Here is a 22,336-nt window from a genome sequence, read left to right on the forward strand (position 1 = left end):
GGTTGAAGTCGTCATGTCGATGACGGAGGGCAACGGTGACATTTGTCCACGGGAACGTCTATATAATCTGGATGCCATTCCGGATATCCCGCAACGTTTTCCTCTCCTCATACCATACCGAACTAGCATTCGCCATCCTACATACCGCGAGAACACCACGCACCTTTTCACAATAGCCCTACCACTCAGGAGACAACAAAATCACTTCACGTACCATCATGTCTGGACTCGTCAACAAGGTCAAGGAGGCACTCCTTCACGATAAGACCGACAGCACGCACGCAACGGGCCAGACGAAGAACTCTGCCGAGCCTCGAACTGGTTTCCTAGGCCACGGTACCACGGGTCATGACGGCTCCTACGCCACAGGTGACCACTACGTCACTGGCGGAGACAACTCGAACAGAGGGGCCGATGGACCTGCTACCAGGACTGACGGTCCTCACTCGTCCAACATGGCGAACAAGGTCGACCCTCGTGTCGATTCCGACGGCGACCGCAGCCAGAATTTGGGCGCGAACCCTCACGGCACCGCTACTACCGGAAACACGACGACGCCTGCGACCCGTGGCCTCTCCGCAACCACAGGCCACACCACGACGACAGGCCATCACAGCAGCAACCTTGATGAAAGCCGTGCACTAGGCTCCAACACGGCAACTGGTCCTCACAGCAGCAAACTTGTCAACAAGGTTGACCCTCGTGTCGACTCCGACCTTGACGGAAGCCGTACCCTCGGTGCCAACACGACGGCTGCCCACTCAACCACTGCCGGCCACAACGCTACAGGCATGGTCTCTGGCGCTGCTGGGCATGCTGTCATGGAGGATGCCAACCGTGGATTCGACGGACCTGCGAGCAAGACGGATGGCCCTCATTCATCCAACATGGCGAACAAGTTGGATCCTCGCGTCGATTCTGACCGCGACCACAGCAAGAATTTGGGTGCGAATCCCTCCGGCAGTGCCACAACCGACACCACAACCGACACCACTAAGAAGCCCGCCAGCGGCACCGGTGGTCAACACGCCTTCTTCACCGGTGCCATTCCTCCCGGCACCGGCCTGATTGGCACGACGGGAACTCATAACCAAGGTGCCCCGGAAGGTACCTACGGTCACCACAACAGTCGTTTGGCCAATGTCGCCGACCCCCGGATCGACTCGGACGCCGGTGGAAGTCACGACATGGGCTCCAACACACACTCGACTATGGCAGGCGTCGCGGGTACCCACGGCAGTACCGGAACCCACACCGGCCCGACGGGCACGCGCCATGACGCTCCAGGTCCCGCTCCCAATACCGCCGGCCCTCACAAGAGCGACATGATGAACAAGTTGGACCCCCGAGTGGACAGCGACCTCGACGGCAGTAAGACCATTGGTGGAGATAAGACGTACGCTCAATCCTAAGCTTGCCCAGCTCCGACTGACGGAGACGTCGAAATCGGAGGTCCTGTTTGACTCATCATCTGACGGCGGGTTTTCCATTCCATCTAGAGACCATTTGTTGGCAAACAAAGACCCCACCGATGCCGCCCAGGTTCCTCCTTCTGTGCTAAGGAAGCATATTGGGGATGTGCAGATCCAGCACGATGATGCCGAGCATGAGCGCGAAGAGCGGCATAGCATCTCGCACCAGGAGCAGCATCGAGGTCTATAAGATGGGAGTGCGTAATACCCATTGGGATGCGTCATGACTTACACAGTTTGCTATCTTTTCCGTCACCAATCTTTTCGCCGTATTCATGAATCAGTTTATACTTGTTGAAATATGATGTACAAGTTCCTGTGCGGTGAATATTTTGGTTGGCAGTGATTGTGATACAGCACCTTCTACCATGCGAATGTCACAGTACAGGCCGCATCCAACTGAGGCAGCAAATTTATCCCACCACTCCGTACTTACGGAGTACAGTGTACAGAGTATTATTTACAGTACAGTACAGCCACTTTAGTAGGCACCTACTCCTAGGAATCGACTAATAATAATAATAATTGCTGGTACGGAGTAGTATCGGCAAAGTTCCTTCCAGTACTCCGTACTCTGTACTTATCTTATCTGTCCACAGTCGCTACAAGTTGCGAAGCATTGCCCATTAATACCACCACCAACCCCACCATCCACCTCCACCACCTCCTAAGCTTGCACTGTAGCCCGACGTCGTCCCGTCATCATCATTTGCAGACTGCTTCTCACTCATGTCTTCCATGCCGTTCATTTCAAAGCCGCCATCTCCACCAGTCCATCTTCTTTTCGCCATGCGACCGTCGTGATGTCGGATTCTCTTGCCCAGACTCTCTGGAACGCGCGGGTTCCCCTCTACGTCAACCATGCGTCGTCGCCAACGACGCCGTTCATCACGAGCATTCCTCGATTCAGCTACCTGGCGCTGCTGCTCCCTCGACTGTCGGCATTCTTCCAGACGACGTGCTCGAGCTTTCATTTCGAAGAGGTGCAGCTCCGGAACTTCCCCGCCGGTCTGCTGATGGATCTGTACCAGCCCAGTTTGCCTTGGCGGCTGACGGTCAGCGACGGGGTGGGATGGGACATTGCCGATACATTTCTCAACTGCGCCAAAGAAGTGAGTTTACGTGATGCGTACCATCGAATCGTTGATCGCCGTGCCTTCTGCCACGATGCAGACGCTGACGTCAGCAGGCCGACTTCATCCGCAACGGCAACGCGAACCAGATCATGAAGATGTCCAAGGAGCACACGACGCAACTGTGGCACGCCGTCATGGACAACGACTACACCTCCTTCAGCAAGGTCCAAAGCCGTCTGCTGAACGCTCCGACGGCGCTCAAGCACGTCCCCATCCGCGTCTTTGTTCCCTCCAAGCCTCCAGACCCGGCCGATGCCGAGGCCGACGTTGAGGCCGGCGCCGACGCCAGCGCCGGGGACCGAAGGGTAGCCGTGGCCGGGTCCTTTGCCGTCGTCCAGTCCCTCGCGCCGGCCATGACTCCGGACCGCAGGCCAAAGCTGCTCGGCCAAGCGCTCAAGGATGCGATGCCGAGGCTCTTCCCCAGTAGCCGCGACCCCGTGCTGGCGAATGTGTTGCTGCACGGCGCACCCGTACCCTTGGTGGCCCCCTTGGCGGAACTCATGAAGGAGGCGGCCTACCCCGATGGCTGGCTGTACTTGGTCGTCACAGTCTGATGGCAATGTATTGTGGGGTCATGAAGCTGTTTGGCATAGCGACGGGCAAACGAATCGGCGTTTGGAGCGCTTTTGGACGACTTTTGTTTGCACGTCTCTTACACGAGACATGACCAACTATTGATCTCTCCAGCTTCTTCCCGCTCCTCAGGTGAAGGTGATCTGCTTCCCCATCAAACTCCTATACGCATCGTCAACCGCCTTTCGCTTCTTCCGTCGAACCTTGTCGTCCTCTTCCGCCTCGTTCGTCTCCTCCACGTCGTCCGGTCCTGGAATCCGGGGCATCCAAGCACGAATCTGCCCGTCGAGGTGAGCGCTGTAGATGGCGCCTACAGAGTTTCCTCCGCCCATGACGGGGCCGAGCTGTCGGCCGCCGCCGCCAGCGCCGCGCCATGCAATGGCTGCGATCCGGCTCTTCGCCGCATCTCCGCCGCGTGGGCCGAGCGGATTCGCCGCACCAGGGCTGCGAAGCCGACCGACGATGGTCCCGTCGTGCAAGTCGAGCAGGAGGATCTCCCGGTCATTGGCCCAGACGAGCAGCTCACGTTTGCTCAGGAGACCCGAGGGCGTCGCGAGCATGTTGGCTGTCTTGACGTGCTGGTTCTGGATGAGCGAACCAAAGTTTGCGAGCGTGTTGGCCCCCGTCGCCGCGTCCCAGACCCGGATCCGTCTGTCGAGGCCGGCCGACACGATGTACCTGCCGTCGTCGGTCCACTCGAGCCCATTGACGGCGTCATCGTGGGCACGCGCAGAGGCGCGGAAATGTGCCATCCGGCTCCAGTCCAGGCCGGCTGCGGCGGCGTGGCGGAAGCGATGGACGATGCCGAGGGAATCCTCCTGGTCGAGCTGGGCCAGGACGCCACCGGCGCGCCGTACGTCCCAGACGCAGGCCTTGCCATCCGCATGGCCGCTGACGAGGACGTGTTCGTGACGCGGACTCCATGCGGTGCAGAGCACGGGACCACCGTGCGCCACGAGGGCTTGGACGGCCGAGCCCGACCTCAGGTCGACGAGGCGCACGTTCGAGTGCTGGGTCGCGCAGGCGACGAGAACGTGGTCGGCGATGGGGCTCGTCGAGTGGGAATATATCGTTGCGTTGAGGTCAAACTCGGCGGAGAGAGCCGCTCGCTGGGTGGACCAGAGCTTCAGCGACTTGTCGTACGAGCTCGAGAGGAAGGCATCCGGATCGAAGGGGTAGAAGGCGAGGTGGGTGACGCCGTGACTGTGGCCGGGGCCCGGACCATCTCTCGCGGGCCGCGCAATGGAGCTCACGGGCCGAAAGGTGTGGCCCGCATGCGGATTGCCGCTCTCCTCGAGGTCCCATATCTTGATGGAGCCTTCGGCACCGCCGGAGAGGAGAATGCGACCGTCGAACTTTTCGAGGGCGATGCTGCTGACGCCAGCGGCGTGGGCACGAGCCGAGAGAGCTGCATCCTCTGCATGCGACCCATTGGGCGCGGAGGGGAGCGGCCGTTCGCCGTGGAATCGATGCTGCGGTGCGGGTGCGAACGAACGAACGAGGTCGAAGGCAACTGCCCTTGAAAAGTCTCGACTGTCGATGTCGCCCGTTTCACGGAAGAGGAGGCGAGTCTGCATTCATTTGGCCTCGACTGGTCAACCTTTCGACGTGGTTCTACCAGTGACGAGAGTGAGGATGATCCGGATGGGCTGGATGGGCTGGGTGAGCTGGGTGAACAGCCTGGCGTTGGCTCGAGGGCAGGTTGCTGCTGCGAAGCCGAGATGATGACAGCCGAGTCCACCCACATGACATGATGTCACGGGTGCTCCTCGGTAGGCTAGACGCGGCCTGCGCTGCCAAGCATGCCAGTGCACTGAGGGGTACTGTACTATACAGTACTCCGAAAGTACTACAGTGCTCCGTAGGTGCTATAATTACAGCGATTACTTCATACGTTGTTGTCTGTAATACAGCACTTGCAGCAGCTGGCCGATCCGTGCTAGCATTTATTACTTACTCCGTACTCCGTACTCCGTACCTCTGGTGGAATTCACAGGTACGAGGTACCGGCATTCGTGTTGTCGACTAGCTCCAACTCCCCCACATCGCAACCTGATCTCGCGTTCTGCTCAATTTCAACTCGCAACGTCCAGATGCTCGCTTCCCGTAGCTCCCCCGCCGGCCAATAACCCAAGTCCCATCAAGCCGCTCGAGCCGAATCGAAGCCGTCTGGGCCCGGGGATAATGAAAAACATCGGCGACTGGGTGGAAAGGCGAGCAATCACGGCATGCGTGGCCACACCCTGAGGATTCCAGACGCAGGTCCACCACGCCCACTGCACGACCAACGAAGGGATATGCAAAGCCCAGGCCCATCCATGGAGGAATCGGAAGACCACACGCCTTCTCTAGATGCAAGCGAGGAGGAGATCGACCATCTTGGGGAGCTCGACGCCGACGCCGACGCCGACGCGGTGCTGGAAAGTCGTCGGCGCGTGGCGACGATATACGACGCCGTGGCAGGTGAGACAAGCCCTCGGCACCAGACAGTTCATGCCGCCACGTGAAACTGATTCGATGCAGGCAGAGTACTGGCCCGAAAACTTCGCCGAGCAGAGGAGGAGAAGGACGATCTGAAGGGGCCAACAGCCCAAGGCCAGCAGGGCCAAGCCCGGCTGATCAAACATTACACTCGGCCCACACCTCTTGGACCGGACGAGGCTCTCTTTCGGCGCAAGGACGCACCCGAGCGCTACGCGCAACATGACGTCTACAACGCGCACGATCGCGACTTCGCCCACGGCGGCCGCGGCGTCTTGCCCGAGAGCGACCTGCTCAAGGCGGTGCACGGGTACGCCAGCAGCTTCTACGGCGCGCTGGATCGCAGGCGCAGCCGGCTCGCGGTGCCGGATGGACAGCCTCGCAGCGCCAATCACCGCAGCATGGACGAGACTGCCCTCCTCGCCTTTGGCATCCTCCTCGAAGAGGCCGGGAGGGAGGTGCTAGGCCGTCGGGGCGCCATGGTCTTCGCCGAGGCAGCCGACGACGGCGGCGGCGACGACGAGAATTTGGCGCACGCGGCAGGAACCTCCCCCAGCGGAAATGAGTTGGCGACCGATTCGGACTCGGCCGCATCGTGCTCGAGCTCCAGGAGGGGCCGCAAGAGGAGGCGGGTGACGCAGGCGGAAGAATGACGACGGTACGCACCAGCGAGCGGTTTCCGGGCTCGACCGACATCGCTGCGCCTCTATTCTCTCGAGCAAACGAATGGACAACGGGGGCATGGGCCGGAAGACGTATGGGCAGACTTATGCGAATCACGGCCACCCCATTCCTTCCGTCGCTGGCCGACCATGCCCCCCTTTCTGCTGGCCTCGTTTGGGTGAGCGTCATTTCATCAGGTGCCGCCGGCTGGTTCGTGCGTGTCATGGCTCGTACGGAACATGGTTGACCGAAATTGTCGACAAGGCAGCGAAACAATAGAGCGGGTTCCGAACTCTCTCGGTGGAGCACGGGTCACGACGGTGCCAGCTGCAGGTCGACGTATTCTTGGCGACTCGACCTCGAACACGCCAGCTCGCGGCCGAATCGGGTCGACACGGCCGCAGAACGCGGTCCCTGGTCGAGACGACGAGGTCGGAGGAGCAGATGTTCGTGCTCACGCCTGTGTGAAGCCTGCATTCATACACCTGGACATGGACGAGTCGACCCCTTCCGGCTGGCACATGGAAGGACGGGGCAGGGCAGGGCAGGGCAGGCCTCGGCCAGCCGGGTGCTCTGCCCTCTTCGCCCTCGCTCTCGCTCTATGTGAAACTCGGTCGATGATGGCTCGTTGCCTGATGCTCGCCTGATGCTGCTCAGGAAATGCGACCTTGACGACGAGAGCATGGTGCGCCGCCGGCATGCTGGCCTTTCCGTCGGACGAGTGTTGCCATTTCGCCTCGGGCTGCACCGTTGCGGACCATCTTCCGCTCGGTGATGCCGTCGATGGAGTGGGCGGACGATGTTTGAACACGGAGCGTCCACGGCGACGCGTTCATGAAGGAATCTTCGGAGCGGAGCCGTCACTTGGGATCGTTCACCCGAGGCCTCTGCTGTTGCCGGACACCTGCTGTCGTCACATGAACTAGGAGGTGGCCAATCTCGAGCGCGATTCATCAGCAACAAACGTTCAACCCACCACCACTCCGTCGTACCAACTGGACAACACAGACCCTGCTTGCGTGACCCACGGGATATCGTCCAGTCGCCCCGCTACATACTGTACATGTACAGTATTACTCGCATGTTAGCCGTACACTTATGAGGTTCACCCGCTCCCCAAGCCACCTGGGTCGAAATGTGCACTCAACTCCCGTTTCTCCGTGCTAGATATCAGCTTGAGAATTTGAACGCACCGAGTAGTGTCCTGTACTGTAGCAGCAAGTAATTACTCCGTACCCACGCGTTCAATGTGAGCAGAGCATGTACTGAGGCGTACCTTGGTCCAGGCAGTTAGTTTGTGCCTTTACCCCGTCACACATTCGCCAGCAAGATGCATCCACCCACCCGCAGCCTCATGTCGCATCGGCGACAGGGGGGGGGTATTATTTTGACCAACCGGCAAAACACTGCGCCGCACGCCCTCGCAAGGGGTCCCTGCCGGTGCGTGATGCAGCCTGGCTTGGCTGTCTTGCTGGCCGGCTTCTCCCAAACGCCGCCACACACGGGACGCACGCGCAGCTGCACGCACGCACCCGGCAAGGGGGGAACGCTGCCAAATGAACAAAAAATACACGACGAGGAAAGCCATTGTTTTAAGACAGGGCCCCGATGGCTGACCGATTCCCATCCGATCTGACAGCAACGTGGATCGACGTCCTCTGACAGGCTGCCTCGCCATGCCCATGCAGCCGGCACGCCGACGACCTCCGTCTCCGACTGCGACCCCCTTTCTCGACGACGAGCGGCGGCGAGACGTGTCAGAAGCAAGGAAACAAAACGAGGTCGAGATGGATGTCCATATCTGTAGCTGAAGACGAATAGGGTTGAGACGGCCGACCTTATCCCCGGCTCTCGGAGCCGGCAGGGAGAAGGGGGCCGGGTTGATGAGTGGAATTCGCCCCATGCTGCCTCGCCAGTTCTTGCCCTTGTTTCGTCTCGGCTCTTGTCTGCGCTCTCTCGCTGAAGGTTGGCACCAGCAGGCACTTGTTTTGGCATGCCGAGATCTGCATGAAAGTACCTTTTTCATCCGTGGACGGCATAGCATCCCCGACGTGGCCCCCCCATTCTCTTCACCGAGTCGGGGAGGCGTCCCGGGTAGGGTATGGCATAACGGCATCATGTTCTGGTGTGGGCTGTGCTTCCCAGCCGCATCGCCGCCCCCAAGGGAAGTAATGCATGTAGAGTTTGCAGTTGAATGCTCGTACGTGCTCAGGTCTGCACCCTGCACGGTCGATGATGACGAAAACGGTCGACGTGATGCCTCCCCGCGTGACAAGATGACACTCGCTACAGGTGCGGTACTGGCAACCCCCACGCTTGACGCAAGCGCAGGATGACACTTAGTAGTCGGTGGCTCGGGGCAGGGTGCGGCGTGGCACGACAGTACCGATCGAAGCAAGACGAGTCGTGACGATGATGGCATTCGCCTTCATTCGATGGGAGCCACCCACGTGGTAAAGGCAACGTTTCGTGCCATGGCTAGAAACTCGTTCCGTACCGTAGGTATCATCCCTGCCTGCGCTTTTTTTGCATGCATTCCCCTATCCGTCACACCCGAGGTTGCGGCGCACGAGGCCTGTATTAACATGACGGCGTTGACATACCTGCGTTGGCATGCATGCGTTCACCGATGAGCAAGGTGCCATCGCTTCCCGGCGTGCGGACGGAGCACAGAGAAAGCTGTTGTCGTCCATTTGCACCGACCATGCAGACTGTACGCGGGCGGCATCTAGGCGTGCTGTGCGGACGAGCACGTGGTATCGTTCGCGTCTACTATTCCGCTCTTCATTCGCACCGTCTGACTGGCCTGACTGTTCCCGTCGCCATCATGTCCAGCGGCTTGCCTCGAGCTTGCGGAGGGGAGCGGAGGGGACGTCGCACAGGACCGAGCCTGCATGCGACAAAAGCCGGCGTGCTTGGTATCATCATCTTCATCTCCACGGCGCATTGCCGAGCACCAGTGGATGGACGTGGCAGGAACAACAACCGTACCGCGATGCCTCCGCACGCCGTGTCAGCCTGGCCGTGGGTTGGTGCATCTGACCAAGAAAAACTGCTTCTCGCTTCCGCCCATGCTGCCCTGTCATCCATGACAAGAAATCCCTGCTCGTACGAGGATACGTGTAGGAGGGTGTACGCAAGTGCGTCAAATGTCTGTCGATGATGGAGAGTCGATGTCCGGCTGATGAACATGAACCTCGTGCTCGTGGGTTGTAGGTTCTCGAACCCTCACTGCCAGCAGTCGTGCTGCCTCTTCCTTCCGCATGGCTGCGGGTGGGAGTGTGAGCAGGTGCAGTGGTAGGAGCATTCGAGACCATCCAGCCGAGTCCAGCAGCTGTAAGTACTCCGTACTTGGGAGGCATAATTGCACTGTACGCTACACTGCCGTGTACGTACACATGGCTGTAAGTACAGTAATATATTCGCACGCGCTCGTGCACGGCACATAAGTGCGGCACGCAAGTACTAGCACTGAAATAATACGGAGTACATGCACACGCACCCGTAAGGCACTCGTACACTGCAAGTGCTGCACGAACTTGTAGTGGAACTTGGCGAGTAAGACTCCATACTCCGTGCCTTCTCCGTACATGTGCGTGCACTGGCTGGGGTAATAAGTGAGCCGTGCTTTTACGTCAACCGTGCCAATGCCGTGCCGGAGTGCTTCTCCTCTGGCCTGCGAGGTAGGGGACTTGACCAGTCACTCGGGGTGTCCTTGTCTCACCCGGCGGTGCACCGTCTGGGGCATAGGAGACGTTTCCCCTTTTCTCGTTTGTCGTGAGCAGCTTCTCGGAGCGGCCAAGAGGGCAAAAGGAAACAGCAGCGGGTAGATGTACACGCACTTGTGCCAGCCCATGCGAAGGCACCGAGTTCATGCATTGATACTTGGGGCATTACTTGTACGATATGGATCACAAGTACTCCGTACCCTGTGCTCCGTACCCCGTACATGGACATGGAATGAAGCGGCAAAAGCAAACCGAGATTCGTAAAGGGCGACCCAGACCCAGCCATCGCTGGGGTTGCTTTTTCCCCTCACAATTCCATGCAAGTACCCCGTGCTCCGTACATGTCGTATCGTCGTAGGTGAACATGAAAGTAATATGCTCAGCTACTCCGTAGTTGTACATATGCTCCTTGTTGCTGTGCTGTACGTATATGTACTAGCAGGTACGCTTAGTCGGACTCGGCACTCCGTACCCGTACATGAATGTGGTGTTCGAGAGAGTCTGACTACTATTAATACGTACTAGGTAATCGCGGCACCTGTTCAGGTACTGGTACATGTAAGTACAGTTAGGTACAGTACATGAGACGTGCTGTGCGGAGTTCATGCCCCAGCACTCATTGGTAAAGACAGCACAGGCACCGCGATAATGGTACTTACACCCAAGTACGTGCATCTGTGCGAACTTGGAACCAGAGGCGGATCCAGCCAATGCAGAGCAAAACAAAAACCGCGCTGGTCAAGTGCATGCATGGTCCTAGCTCGCCTTGTCCCTGATCGTGGCCGATTGTCCGAAACGGCCAGGTTAGTCTGGATCCGAAGATTGGCACCGTTGCATACCGAGACAAACTCGCAAGTCTGTCTACGAGCACATGTACAGTACGTGCGCTTGCTCAGGCACTCCGCACACTGTAATTAATACACGTACACGTCTGCACATGTACTTACCGTACATGTACTTGTAGCACTTGCACTCGCACGTGAGCTAGTGCTTGTACTTGCACTTGCGGTTCGTAGCACTTGTTCGTCAGTTGTATCCTTTCCTTTCCATGTCATCGGGCTGTTGTCGTCTCTCCCCCATTCCAATTGACTACACCTCATCGGGTTTGCGAGGAGTATTATCGGTGACTTGTGCACGAACGGAGTGCACCTATACTTAGTATTGATTACTTCGTACAGTCACCCAAGTCTGTACTGTACTTGCAACTTGTTGCATACCACTCCGTTGTGCTCACTTGCAAGTGCATGTATACGGACCACAAGTGACCCGTAGTACTCCATATACGCACGTCCCCAAAGACCTCCGCAGCGGCGAGGCGGGGGCGGACAACGTGCACTCCGTACACACGCTGCTTCGTCGCCGTATGCGGGAATGTACCTACATGTGCGGAGTACTCCGTGTGGTGTAGTCTCGGGTGCGACGTGTGATGACTGTCGAGATTCAGCGCGCACGGCGATCATTGCCTCCGTCGCAAGACAACCGACCGCACTACGTGGGGGGCAAAAGGAAAAAACGGCAAAGCAAAACGTCGGGGGTCCCAAAACTACCTCTTCGAGGCAGACTGACTGGTCACCGAAGCGCTGGCGCACTCTTGCTGAGCGTCGCGGTGGAGCTCACCTGGCTGTGCGTGCTGCAAGCAAGTGCGTAAGTAATACAACGACTGCACTGTCCTGTATCACTTCCGGGGCTCCGCGTAGCGAGCGACTTGCATCCTCGTTTTCTCCTGCAAGTGTACACTGCACCGGTACGTGCATCCGCTTCCTTCGTGAGTCCGTTATGCTTCGACCCTGTCGTACGGTGGGACGCCTAGGGTGCCGACTGGCGGATATCCTTTTGGGAGAATAATACATGTACCGTGCTTGCATGTGAGAGATCGTCCTTGTCTTCGGTGCCGCACCCATCACTTGCTCGCCTTTTTTAGTCCGTACTGTGGCTGGTAGCGCCTGGCGCCTCGTCCAAGGTTTTCATGGCGGCTGGGAGAGGGAGGGAGAGTAGTTGTCCGTACATGGTGGCATCATATCATACTCTTGTGATGCATCAAAGACGACCCTTGCCTTTAGTTTTCGGAATCATACAAGACGAGCAGCGGATGCGCAAGCGTAACGATCGAGACGGCTCGAGTGCACGAGTAGTGTACAGTATGGTGCTCGCATTTTCTCCGTGTGCTGTTGCACTGTAGTATTCATCAATGTTGTACTCCTATGAGCAGCACGTACTCCGTTCTCCGTACGTGCTTAGATAGTAGCAGTCAGTGACGTACGCCAAAAACAAAATGTGGCACGGACGGGTGACCCCGTTCCGTACCGTACAACTCCCGGCCCGCGGGTCGGTGCCGGAACTCTGAGGTCACCGCGGTCCGCTCATTAGTCGCTGCTGAATTATTTAGGGGGCGAGGGGGGGCGCGCCACCTGCCGTCCTCGGGAACGACGAAATGCTTCAGCCGAAGCCATCCATCAGCCTCGCAGGCAGATGCCATCGACCACATAGCGGTCCGACAACGAAAAGGCTCGAGAGACTGTGCCTTTTGGGCATGTGGGAGTTGGCCATGGTCGGTCGGATACACTGCAGCAGCCACATGGCGGCAACCATCGATCTGACCAGAGATTGACTGTTTCAGATAGGAGACCGCGCAGGAGGTTCTCGTCGAAAATTGTCGCAGTCCTCGTCGCCGTAGAGCATACTGAAGTAAGTTGGCCCATGACCAAGACTAGGCCCGCCAGGAAGCGGTCGGCTTTCAGCATGCGCAGTGAAGTCAACGAGCAAGGCTTGCACACCGATAGAGAATGTCGTCGATGTTGCCCCGAGCTCCCATCTGCGGGCCCTGCTGCGGACGGGAGAAGGATGAATGTCGCGTATACCAGGCATGGTTGTTGTATTCGGATGGCGTAGTGGCAACCCGAGGCAGCGCGTACTCGAAATCGTACCGTGCCTATCCAGCCCCAAGAATCAGCAATCTGACCGACATTTCACTTCCATTCGTTGTTGTCCTCGTCCCTTCCAGCACGAGTACGTACAAAGCAAGGGCATCGGACGGATATCAAAAAATGCTTGCTAAGACCGACTCCGCATCGCTTCAGCTCCCCTCGATGCGCCGGCGACAGGGCTCAGGTCGACATCGAGCCGACCTGGGGGTGCGGCCGTGGGTGCATACGAGCCATGTAATATCCCGAGCAAGTTCGGGAACAAGGCGTCATCGGTCCTCATTGGGTCCCGTTATGACTCGGGTGTCGGGATCACCAGATGAGAGGGGCTGCCTTGACCGTTGGAGCGTCGCTGGGATATCCTTGCTGTTCGAGTAGCAAGGTTCACGAAAGCTCTGTCCGTCAGTCGCGCGCACAGTGCATCTGTTAGCAGCAGACCAACACCAACAACGTCGCCAACACCAACATCAAAGTCCAAGCTCGCTCGACCGCCGGTACGACTGGCCACGATCGAGTGCCACTCCCATGCCGGCCGTCGTGGTTGGTGCTGAGCCCATCACTTGGACGCCCAACCTGCTTCTGAATTTGCTTGCTTTTGAACTTCCTCGGACCATTCTCAGAGCATTTTCGACATTTCATGTATTACCTGCTTACCTTCTGTCCGTTGTCAGAGCTGCTCGGTGAGAACGAAGCGTACGTGCCTCGTGACCCGCCAGGCCGCATGTGGATTGCTGCAAGTATGTGGATTCGGACTGTGGTCGTGGCCATGCCGCCGGTGAACATGCTTCTCCTTCGCCGTCGTCCCCCCCAAGACGTCCGCCTGCATGCATCACGGCGCAGACGATGCCCGTCCTTGTGCAGCCTTGTCGTTCCTGATGCGAATTCCAGACGGGTGGCACTTCAAACGTCGGATTTGTGGCGCCATGGCCAACCGTGCTTGCCCATCGCCGAATCTCCCGCCACTCATCGCTGATGGCCAAGCCCGATTGCTGTCAAACCACGTGAAGCAAAACCTCTATCAGATGGGAGCGAAATCCCATGCCCGGCCGAGAGGAACCCACGTCGTGTCGCAGACGGCATATCTCAACCCTAAGCCGCTAATATGCAGACCGCCGGGACGGGAGCGACCTTGGAAGTGACGGCGAGGTGCCAAGGAGCGTCTGCGGAGTGCACGAGTGCGAGCGCCAGTGCGGGCAACGGCCGCCATAAGTCCAGGCCACCACCTAGGCGTTAGGGACAAGCAAGTAGCTCAGCTCCAACGGCGCGCCGTCAAGCGCCACGGACGACGACCTCAAGCCACGGCTCACCCACCTTTGAGACTCGGCCCCTATCGGAAAGTGGCGAGGCTAGCGACACGGACACTGGGGTGCGGTGCACACATTCGAGTGCGGCCACATTCCTCCTCGTAAGCAGTGGGCGATCCCACCAGTTGGAGACCGATGGCCCTGTTTTTGCCGCACTTCTTCCGCGGGCGCGGCCGTCGCGGGCGCGTTCGCCTCGCACCGTTCCCGCCCGCACCTGGGGAATTGCCCCTTCTCCAGCTTGGGCTCCACCCTGTTACAGGGACAAGAATGGAGAACCAGAAACAAGTGCGGCTGCGGAGCATCGAGAGCTAGTGCATGTACGCACCTATTGGTGCTCTCGTCAATACGGCGCAATAACGTACTGTAGGTGTAAGTATGGAGTAAGTACGGAGCAAGTACGGAGTACATGCAAGTACGGAGTACATGCAAGTACTCCGTAAATTCGGTCAAGTATTGGTACGTACGGCGTCAAGTGTGCTGTACACCTACGTGTGTCTGGTCGCACGCAGCCGTCTCCATGCTCGTTTCGTAGCGAGCAGTGGGCCAGCTGAAGCCAAAACAGTGGCAGGTCGAGTGCTTCGACATTGCTTCGTGTCTCTCTTGTCGGTCCAATGCCAACGCCGGAGGAGGGCCTGAACGACTCGTGCCATGCCGCCGGCGAGTGCAAAGCCCTCGCGTCGAAAACAGCAAGCCCTGCTGATCCGCTGGTTCGTTCTGGCGGAGGCGGTGGATGAGCTTGGCTGGGATGCTGATGACGAAGCGGTTGTGCTTTTGTTGCCTCCAGCAGGGAGGACCCCCCGCACAAATGGGCATGGCAGATTGGACTTGGGTTGGACTTGGATCGGAGGCGGATGGTGAGGCATGCCACGGCCCAGCCAGTCGGTCTTGCCACAAGCACGTACTTCTGCCGGGCGGCCCCTTCCCCTCTTGGGATCCTGCACTCCTAAGGGTCGTGCCCTGCCTCCTTCCCTGTCCGGATATCGAGGTATGGATACATTCACGTACCTGTACCTGCACTGTACTGGTACATGTGCATGTACTCTACGAATACGGGGCACCTGTACTCCGCACCTCCAGGTACAGTACACCGTACACCTGTAATAGGCGGGGCACCGTACGGAATACAGAGTGCATGCGATGTACTGTAAGGTACGGAGTAGTGGTACTTGTACAGGTACTAACGCTTGCTCCAGTGGCAGCTACGGCGATCACTGCAGCTTGCTTCTTCTCCAACTATTGCAAGCCGATGTGCTCCGTATCTGTCAAAGCAGATGCGTGTCGGCTGGCAACGTACATACATGTACGGAGTACGGAGTACTTACTGTGTGGTGCTGATGAGTTAGTAGTACTCGGTCAGTCGTACTCCGTATTTGGCTACCTAGGTATACCGAGACCTTGTACTCCGTACGTACAACTACTGTACATGGCAGCCTGTAATACGTCAGGAGAAAGGTACGTCGCACACCGTTCCGACAACTCCAAAATCTTCGTGCATGCGCCTCATTGGCTTATTGGCCGTGTTGATTGTCTGGCCGTTTGCTCCTCCTCAGGCCTCCACCATCAACTCGGGCTCCTCTCTGGTCCTTGCCTTGTGCTGGCCAGAATCCGTCCGCCGTATCATTTGGTTTGATGCTCCATGCTCGGAGTATGCGAATGCGTAGGTACGCATCCGAGCACTCATCGGTCAGGAAAGCGTTGGCGAGGCGAGTCGGCCACAGGTACCGATCCTCATGCTGTCCACGTACGCGCTGCCTGGTGGCACGGACGGCACTCGACGGCGTCAAAACCTTTGGGAATGCAGATGAGGCCTTGCCGGCGCCTTCATCCAGATCCAGGCAACCCGGAAACGAGGACGAATCAAATGACGGATTGCTTGGTTGGCTGGCAACTTGGCATTGGCAAGGGAGGGGGGTGTGGGCAAGAGAGGACGATAAGCGGCTATCCATCCTTCACGACAGCGCAATAGCCTTCCGCCTCCCCTTGACCTCATTTAACTACTGGCACCGCAACGCACCGCACCGCACCGCACCGCACCTTGCTCGAGCACAAGGTACTGTACCGTACCGGCCGGTACTATACGTGTACGTGCAGGTGTGTAGGAGGAAACGGCGGAGGTACGTGTTACCACGACGGAGCAAGTACAAGTATTCGTTGCGTTGCCACCCTCCCCCGGTCTCCTCTGCTGGGTCACGGCCTTTGATGAGCCCTCCCCTCCACACAACCCTGGTTGTCCTAGCGTGCTGATGGGTGAGAGCTCGTGGGTTCGCCTGCTAATAGCCTGTCGTTGAGACTTCGCTTCCAGTTCCAGCAACATCTCGACTTCTTACCGTCTTTCCCTCCTCTCCTTCGGACAACTTTTGACGAGATCCAGCCTTGTCGGCATTTCATCCGTCTGCTGCAACATCGCCCGCCGCTTGCACCCTTCTTCCGACCTTGCATCGATCGGCCTTCTCTCCTCCGGCCGCTTGTCCTGCGATACCGTCTGTACATGGAGCAAACGGAGCGCAACATCGGCAGCACGTCCCTACCCTACCCTACCTACCCTACCTCGACGCTGTGCGACGTCAGCCCGCGCTGTTGCACTCGTGCATGCTCCGGCCAACCCTCGCGCCCATCGCTAGCCAGTGCGCACGCCTACACCAACATACATGTACATGTATGCTCGTACCGCTAGGCCTTGCGTACACACCGCCGAACTCTACGCGTCCGTCGAACCGCCGTCGGTAGGTCAAGGGAAGGTGTGTCGTGGTATGGTGACAGCAGCCAGCCGACTCGCTTTTCGCCCCACCGTTCGCTTTTGACTACACGCTCGTACCTCTGGACGGGCCCAACGGCCGATCGCCTTCGCCTCGCCTGCCGTCCTTGTGGCCTTTGCGCCGGACCTCGAAAGCACCCCGAAGCTCTCCGCCGTCGATCAGCAAACCAACTTGTTATAGCAACCCAGCCTTCGCTCGATCCGGCCCGGCTCATGCTTTCTTCATAGCCTACCAATCGCGCGACCTTCTTCCGTCCACCCCATGCCCACCGGCCTGGTTCCTGGGCTCGCACGCAAGAGCTCGACGACCCAATACTAGTCGACCTTTGAGCCTCACTCCCCCCCGTGTCTGTTGTTTCGCCTTCAACCCATGGCCACCGCCCCTCCGTGGTCCCAACCCTGCCATTCGCCTTGTTCCTGATTATGTATCTGTGTCCCCCCCGTGCCTGTACGTCAAGCACCACAAACATGGATCAAGGAATCCCCGAGAGCAAACGCCCTCGTCTCTCATGGTCCTCATCTGCAGCCCAAGGTGCCTCGCTCCCGCATCTTCATGTCACCCCAACCGTTCAGCGTTCTCATCCTCCTTCATCGCATCCTGCCGCTGCTCCTCAGCAGCATCATTCGACCTCGGGCCAGTATCAACAGACATATGCACCCCGCTCAGCGGACCACGTCACCGTGCCTGCGCAAGGCCATACCCAGCAGCAGCAGCAGCAGCAGCAGCAGCAGCAGCAGCCGCATTCTGACCTCGACCGTCGCCATTACGAACAAGAGACTCTTGCTCCCTTGCAAGATCATTATCGTCATCCTCAAACACAACCTCAGCCACAACTTCAACCCCAACAGCAGCAGCCTCCTTCGCCGGCGAATCCCACCTACTCCCAATACCCTCCGAGAGACTCGCTTGTGACGAGGGAAACCGGTGAAGATCCTCGACGACCGAACTCGACGGGTCATGCCCCGGACGCGGTACCACCTGCACCGCACGCCGTACCGGCTCCTCAACCTGCCGCTCCACTTCAGTCTGCCGTGTATCCGGCAGAAGGCCAACCACGACACATGAGTTACGATGCCGGCCAGCCGGTGCCTCCGACGACGGGAGTGTATCGTGCGCCGACCTTTCCTCAGCCTGCGCCGTCGTCTCACCAATCCTCCTACGACGCTCATGCCTCCTATCCCACCGAGGCTTTCTACAGCATCTACCCGTCAGCAACCACGACGAAGAAGAAGAACACCCGAGCATCCCAGGTACGCCCAATCCTTGACCCGGATCTCGTGCTGCGTCGGAATGCTGACGAAGATTCGCCTCCAGGCTTGCGACCAGTGTCGCCAGCTCAAGGCAAAGTGTGACGAAACCAAGCCATGCAAGACATGCAGAGATAAGGGCACCGAGTGCAGATACCGGGACCCCGTGCCCAAAGCGTACGTTGATGGAGGATTTGCTCGCCTGTGTGGGAGTGGCTGCTAACTGTCTCCAAGCACGGACAAAGCCCAAGCCGACATCCTCGAGGGCATCACCATGATGCAGGACAGCCTCAACAGACTGGCAGATCACGTCCATCACATGAACGACAGGATGACAAAGATTGAGTCCTCCGTCTCCATGTTTCGTGGCAGTGGTCACGTTCGGCCAGACTCTGGATTCCCCGAGGACACCAAGTCCTTCTGCCGTCATTCTCCTGCGTCCATCCAACCTGAGTATTACACGCACGAGATTCCACGCGACCACATGTCAAGCCCCCCCAAACGCCTGCCCATGCAAATCATGGTAGAGGACGAGATAGAAGCAGAGCCAGGCCCGCCAGTTCCTCCTGGAGAGCCTGCCATTCCGATCAACCACACCACGCTAGCGGGCCTGCTCCTGAACTGGGTGCCGATACAGGCGCTCACAAGGAAGCATGTGGAGCGGGCTGGCATTCGTCACGTCGGCGAGTTCCCCATCAGCCAGGAGCAGAATCGTGGACAATTAATTGTTTACGGTCGGGGCGAAGCCTCGCACCCGTCTCGCCAGATGATGGAGATCCCCGATCGCGGCCCACTCGACACGGTTGATGACCTGTCCGACTTTGCATCGCCTTCTCCGGCTGCCGATTGGGGACATTTGGGCGGGCTCAGCCCTGCCGAGACTGTCGATTACCGTGGCGGCGTCCTGGGCCACGATGGCAACCCCGATTTCACCGAATCCAGGGTTTGGCAGTATGTGAAGAGCTTCAAGGACAACATACTGAACATGCATCCCATCATCCAACCTCAAGTCCTCGATGATTGGGTTCACCATTTTTTGGACACGCTGCCGAAAGTGCAGCCAAAATCCCTGAAGCATCCAACGTCCAAGCCTACCTTTGCCGTCGGTGGCGGAGGTCACGATACCGTGGGTTCAAAACGGAAGCGATCCCCCGGGCTGGATGGGCAGGATGCCCCCTCGACGCCGGCCGCCGTGAGAGCTGGGAAACCGGAGCGGTCGATCCACAACGCCTTGATTCTGACCGTGCTAGCTCTCGGCAAGGTGTGTCTTCACCGCGACAACGTTCCCGACGCGGTTCATCACGGTGATCCACTTCCCCACGGGAGTCCCATGAGTCGAAACGGAATCCCGCCGTTGATCCAGCGATCACCACCGAGCCACTCATCATCACAGTCACAATCCTCGGGACTGCCCTCGCCTAATGATCCGGAACGAGGCCCCCAGAGCAGACGATCGTCGACGTATGGAACGGGGCCCGTCCGGACTGGCTACAGCCTCAAGAAGAATTATGAAGTGATACCGGGCCTCGAATATTTTGCGTTTGCCACCGACATTCTCGGGAACCACCTCGGTTCCTACACGAACATGAAGAATGTTTACGCCAACATCTTTGCTGGTCTCTACCAGGGACAACTGGCACGGCCGGTCGAGAGCTTTGCTTTCATCCACCAGGCCGGCCACAAGCTGCAAGTAATTATGAGGCCGTAAGTAGCTCGCGTGACCAACCATCTTCCTTGATCACTCTCTGACCTCAGATGAAGGAGCCTAGGGAAGTTGCGGGACATCAAACGTGCCGGCATGTTCATACAAGACGCAAAGTACAATCAGCTTGCGCTCGCATTCTGGACGTGCTTGCAACTTGAAAGGTGAGATATGGTGGCTCCGGTGCACGCAAGTCAGGATTCTAACGCGGTCCGCCTGCCTCGCAGCGATCTCATCGCAGAATTACCGTTACCGCCGTCCGGGCTTCTCTCGTACGAGGATGACATGCCTCATCCGAACATGAGCCTCATCGAAGGCGTCGACCAAGGAGTTCTAGACAGCTACCCTGGGCAGCTCTACCTGAGGACGCACCTCAACAGCATACATCGCATGTTTTACTCCCCTCACGACCCTTCCGAGTCCAAGGAGGCGGCAGACAACAAGTTCAAGAACGTGGGACTCGTGGCGGATGGGGTCTCCGACATGACATGGGTTGCGCCGCGATACGCCTTCAGGGAAGAAGACCCGCCGGCTACCGAGATTCTCGGGGCGAGGCTGAGGGGCAAGTACTGGGGTGCGCAGGTCATCACGTACCGGCCGTTTGTCCGGGCAATCTTGGAATTCAACCACAACCAGAAGATTCACCCGGCGAGCCCGAACTTTCCAACGACGCCCGAGTTTCGCGAAGGCATCGTCTATCCAACGATCGCACCGGGCACGAGGACATCGAACGATCTCGACCCGAAACTAGTGGAGCTGGCCCGTAGAGGGATCAAAGCTTTGATTGAGAGCACGAGAGCGTTTCATGGTCTAGGCGAAAGCCGTCCAATCATCACCAACGTGTTCGGAACAGCACATGCGTATGTAACCCCTCCATGACAATGAATTGATGAATCGATGTATTCTAACTGGTTTTAGTCAATGGGGGAACCTGGTCGTCCTATCGGCCGCGTTTCGCGACCCTGTTCTGAAGTCCAGCGTCGATGAGGAACTCCTGAAAGGTCTATTCCAGCGAACGATACGGTTTCTGGCACAATCTTCTACGGCAACAAGCACGCTTAGAATCGACATGTATATCCTGCAGTGTCTGCAGAAGGATCTGTTCCACACCCATGACGTCAAGACCAACTCGAGTTTCTCCAGCCAAGCGAGCAATGCGAGCAGCGCAAGCGTGCAGGCAGTGAGGGTGCCCATGGCGGTCTTGCCTCACGGCGTGCATCCAGGCGGCGAGAACAACTTCTTGGCAGCCATGTCTCGTCAAAGTCAGATGGGCATTCCCTTTGCAAGATGAAGCCCACTTTGGCATCAATCACCCTCTACAGCTTGCGATGTACTCGGTATCGGAGTCTTGTCAGAATGACGCACGGCGGTTTCTTGCACACAAACCTGATGGATATTCGTCGGTCTTTTTTTTCATTTCTTCTTTCATTCGTTCCTTTCATCCTTCCTCTTTGGTTCCGGCCGAGGATGTCCTGATCCGCCATGTCTACCGGCGACGCACGTGCCTGACCGTTTACGACCATGCATTCTCACCACATTGTCTCTCGTCATATTCGGCATATGCCCTAGCGGAACCGGAGCGAAGGGAAATTGACGACGTCATCTGGAGTGGAGATAAGAGGTTGTTGAAATGGGACGATGGAAGCACTGGTGAGGTCAGGTGCAGTTGATTAGAAAGGCTACATACATGCAAACATGCAAGCTGCACGAGCTAGAAGCACCACCACGGGTAGATGGGTTCACTTGCATGTTTCCTGTACATTGCAATACATGATCATTTGAACGGCGAAACATGGCCACTTGTTTTTGCCGCTCTGCGTACAGAGAGCGAGAGCCAACATGTCTCAGGAGGCGACCAAGTGCGGTGAGGGAATGGGTATTTATTGGGCAGTATCGGGCACAGATGCACGATGGTCGTCGTTGTTTAGAAGGAGACGGCAAGAAAACGAACCATGGTTCTTCCATCGTGACCAAGACTTCGCCGCTCGAGCCTATCAACCCTTGCAAACGATTTCTACACAGCGAATCGACGAGCACCGGTCTGGGGTACGTTTGGTGCAGGACCGGTGAGCTGGGGGGGTTCGACGGTTTGCCTAAAAGAGGCGAGTTCGCCTGCAGCTGCATGCGAGTGGCATGCATGGTACGCCTACATGGCAGGCACATGATGCAGGGAAAGGAGGGGGGGTGAGGTGTGTGAAATGAAACCCGGACACTGCCGAGGGGGTGTCGTGAATCCAGGCCGTCGCGGAGAGGGGGGGATGCAAGAATCGGTGTGATGGTGCGTCTGTGACGCGGTTTGCGGGTCCGGGCTGACGACGGCAGGCAGGCGGGATGCCACGAGGGTTTATATCTA

General features: G+C 58.0%; 6 protein-coding genes across 6 annotated transcripts; 5 read left to right on the forward strand and 1 right to left on the reverse strand.

The window, feature by feature from the left end:
• Positions 1–218: 218 nt before the first annotated feature.
• On the forward strand, positions 219–1,662 carry DCS_01473 (uncharacterized protein; the record flags this gene model as incomplete). The annotated part of the gene is made up of 2 exons (XM_040798805.1): positions 219–1,396; positions 1,500–1,662. 2 exons carry the CDS (start codon positions 219–221, stop codon positions 1,660–1,662), a joined length of 1,341 nt encoding a protein of 446 aa, XP_040659688.1.
• A 613-nt stretch (positions 1,663–2,275) lies between these two features.
• On the forward strand, positions 2,276–3,162 carry DCS_01474 (ATG5 protein; the record flags this gene model as incomplete). Its single annotated transcript, XM_040798806.1, has 2 exons — positions 2,276–2,584; positions 2,662–3,162. 2 exons carry the CDS (start codon positions 2,276–2,278, stop codon positions 3,160–3,162), a joined length of 810 nt encoding a protein of 269 aa, XP_040659689.1.
• A 147-nt stretch (positions 3,163–3,309) lies between these two features.
• Positions 3,310–4,758, reverse strand: DCS_01475 (uncharacterized protein; the record flags this gene model as incomplete). The annotated part of the gene is made up of 1 exon (XM_040798807.1): positions 3,310–4,758. The coding sequence occupies one exon, from the start codon at positions 4,756–4,758 to the stop codon at positions 3,310–3,312; it is 1,449 nt and encodes a 482-aa protein (XP_040659690.1).
• A 720-nt stretch (positions 4,759–5,478) lies between these two features.
• Positions 5,479–6,315, forward strand: DCS_01476 (uncharacterized protein; the record flags this gene model as incomplete). The annotated part of the gene is made up of 2 exons (XM_040798808.1): positions 5,479–5,644; positions 5,705–6,315. 2 exons carry the CDS (start codon positions 5,479–5,481, stop codon positions 6,313–6,315), a joined length of 777 nt encoding a protein of 258 aa, XP_040659691.1.
• Positions 6,316–6,564: 249 nt separating this feature from the next.
• Positions 6,565–6,972, forward strand: DCS_01477 (uncharacterized protein; the record flags this gene model as incomplete). Its single annotated transcript, XM_040798809.1, has 1 exon — positions 6,565–6,972. The coding sequence occupies one exon, from the start codon at positions 6,565–6,567 to the stop codon at positions 6,970–6,972; it is 408 nt and encodes a 135-aa protein (XP_040659692.1).
• A 10,529-nt stretch (positions 6,973–17,501) lies between these two features.
• On the forward strand, positions 17,502–21,274 carry DCS_01478 (uncharacterized protein; the record flags this gene model as incomplete). The annotated part of the gene is made up of 6 exons (XM_040798810.1): positions 17,502–18,284; positions 18,349–18,458; positions 18,516–19,985; positions 20,043–20,147; positions 20,211–20,843; positions 20,902–21,274. The coding sequence occupies 6 exons, from the start codon at positions 17,502–17,504 to the stop codon at positions 21,272–21,274; spliced, it is 3,474 nt and encodes a 1,157-aa protein (XP_040659693.1).
• Between the last annotated feature and the right edge of the window lie 1,062 nt (positions 21,275–22,336).

This window comes from Drechmeria coniospora, chromosome 01 (assembly GCF_001625195.1).
Source record: "Drechmeria coniospora strain ARSEF 6962 chromosome 01, whole genome shotgun sequence".
Lineage (NCBI taxonomy): Eukaryota > Fungi > Ascomycota > Sordariomycetes > Hypocreales > Ophiocordycipitaceae > Drechmeria > Drechmeria coniospora.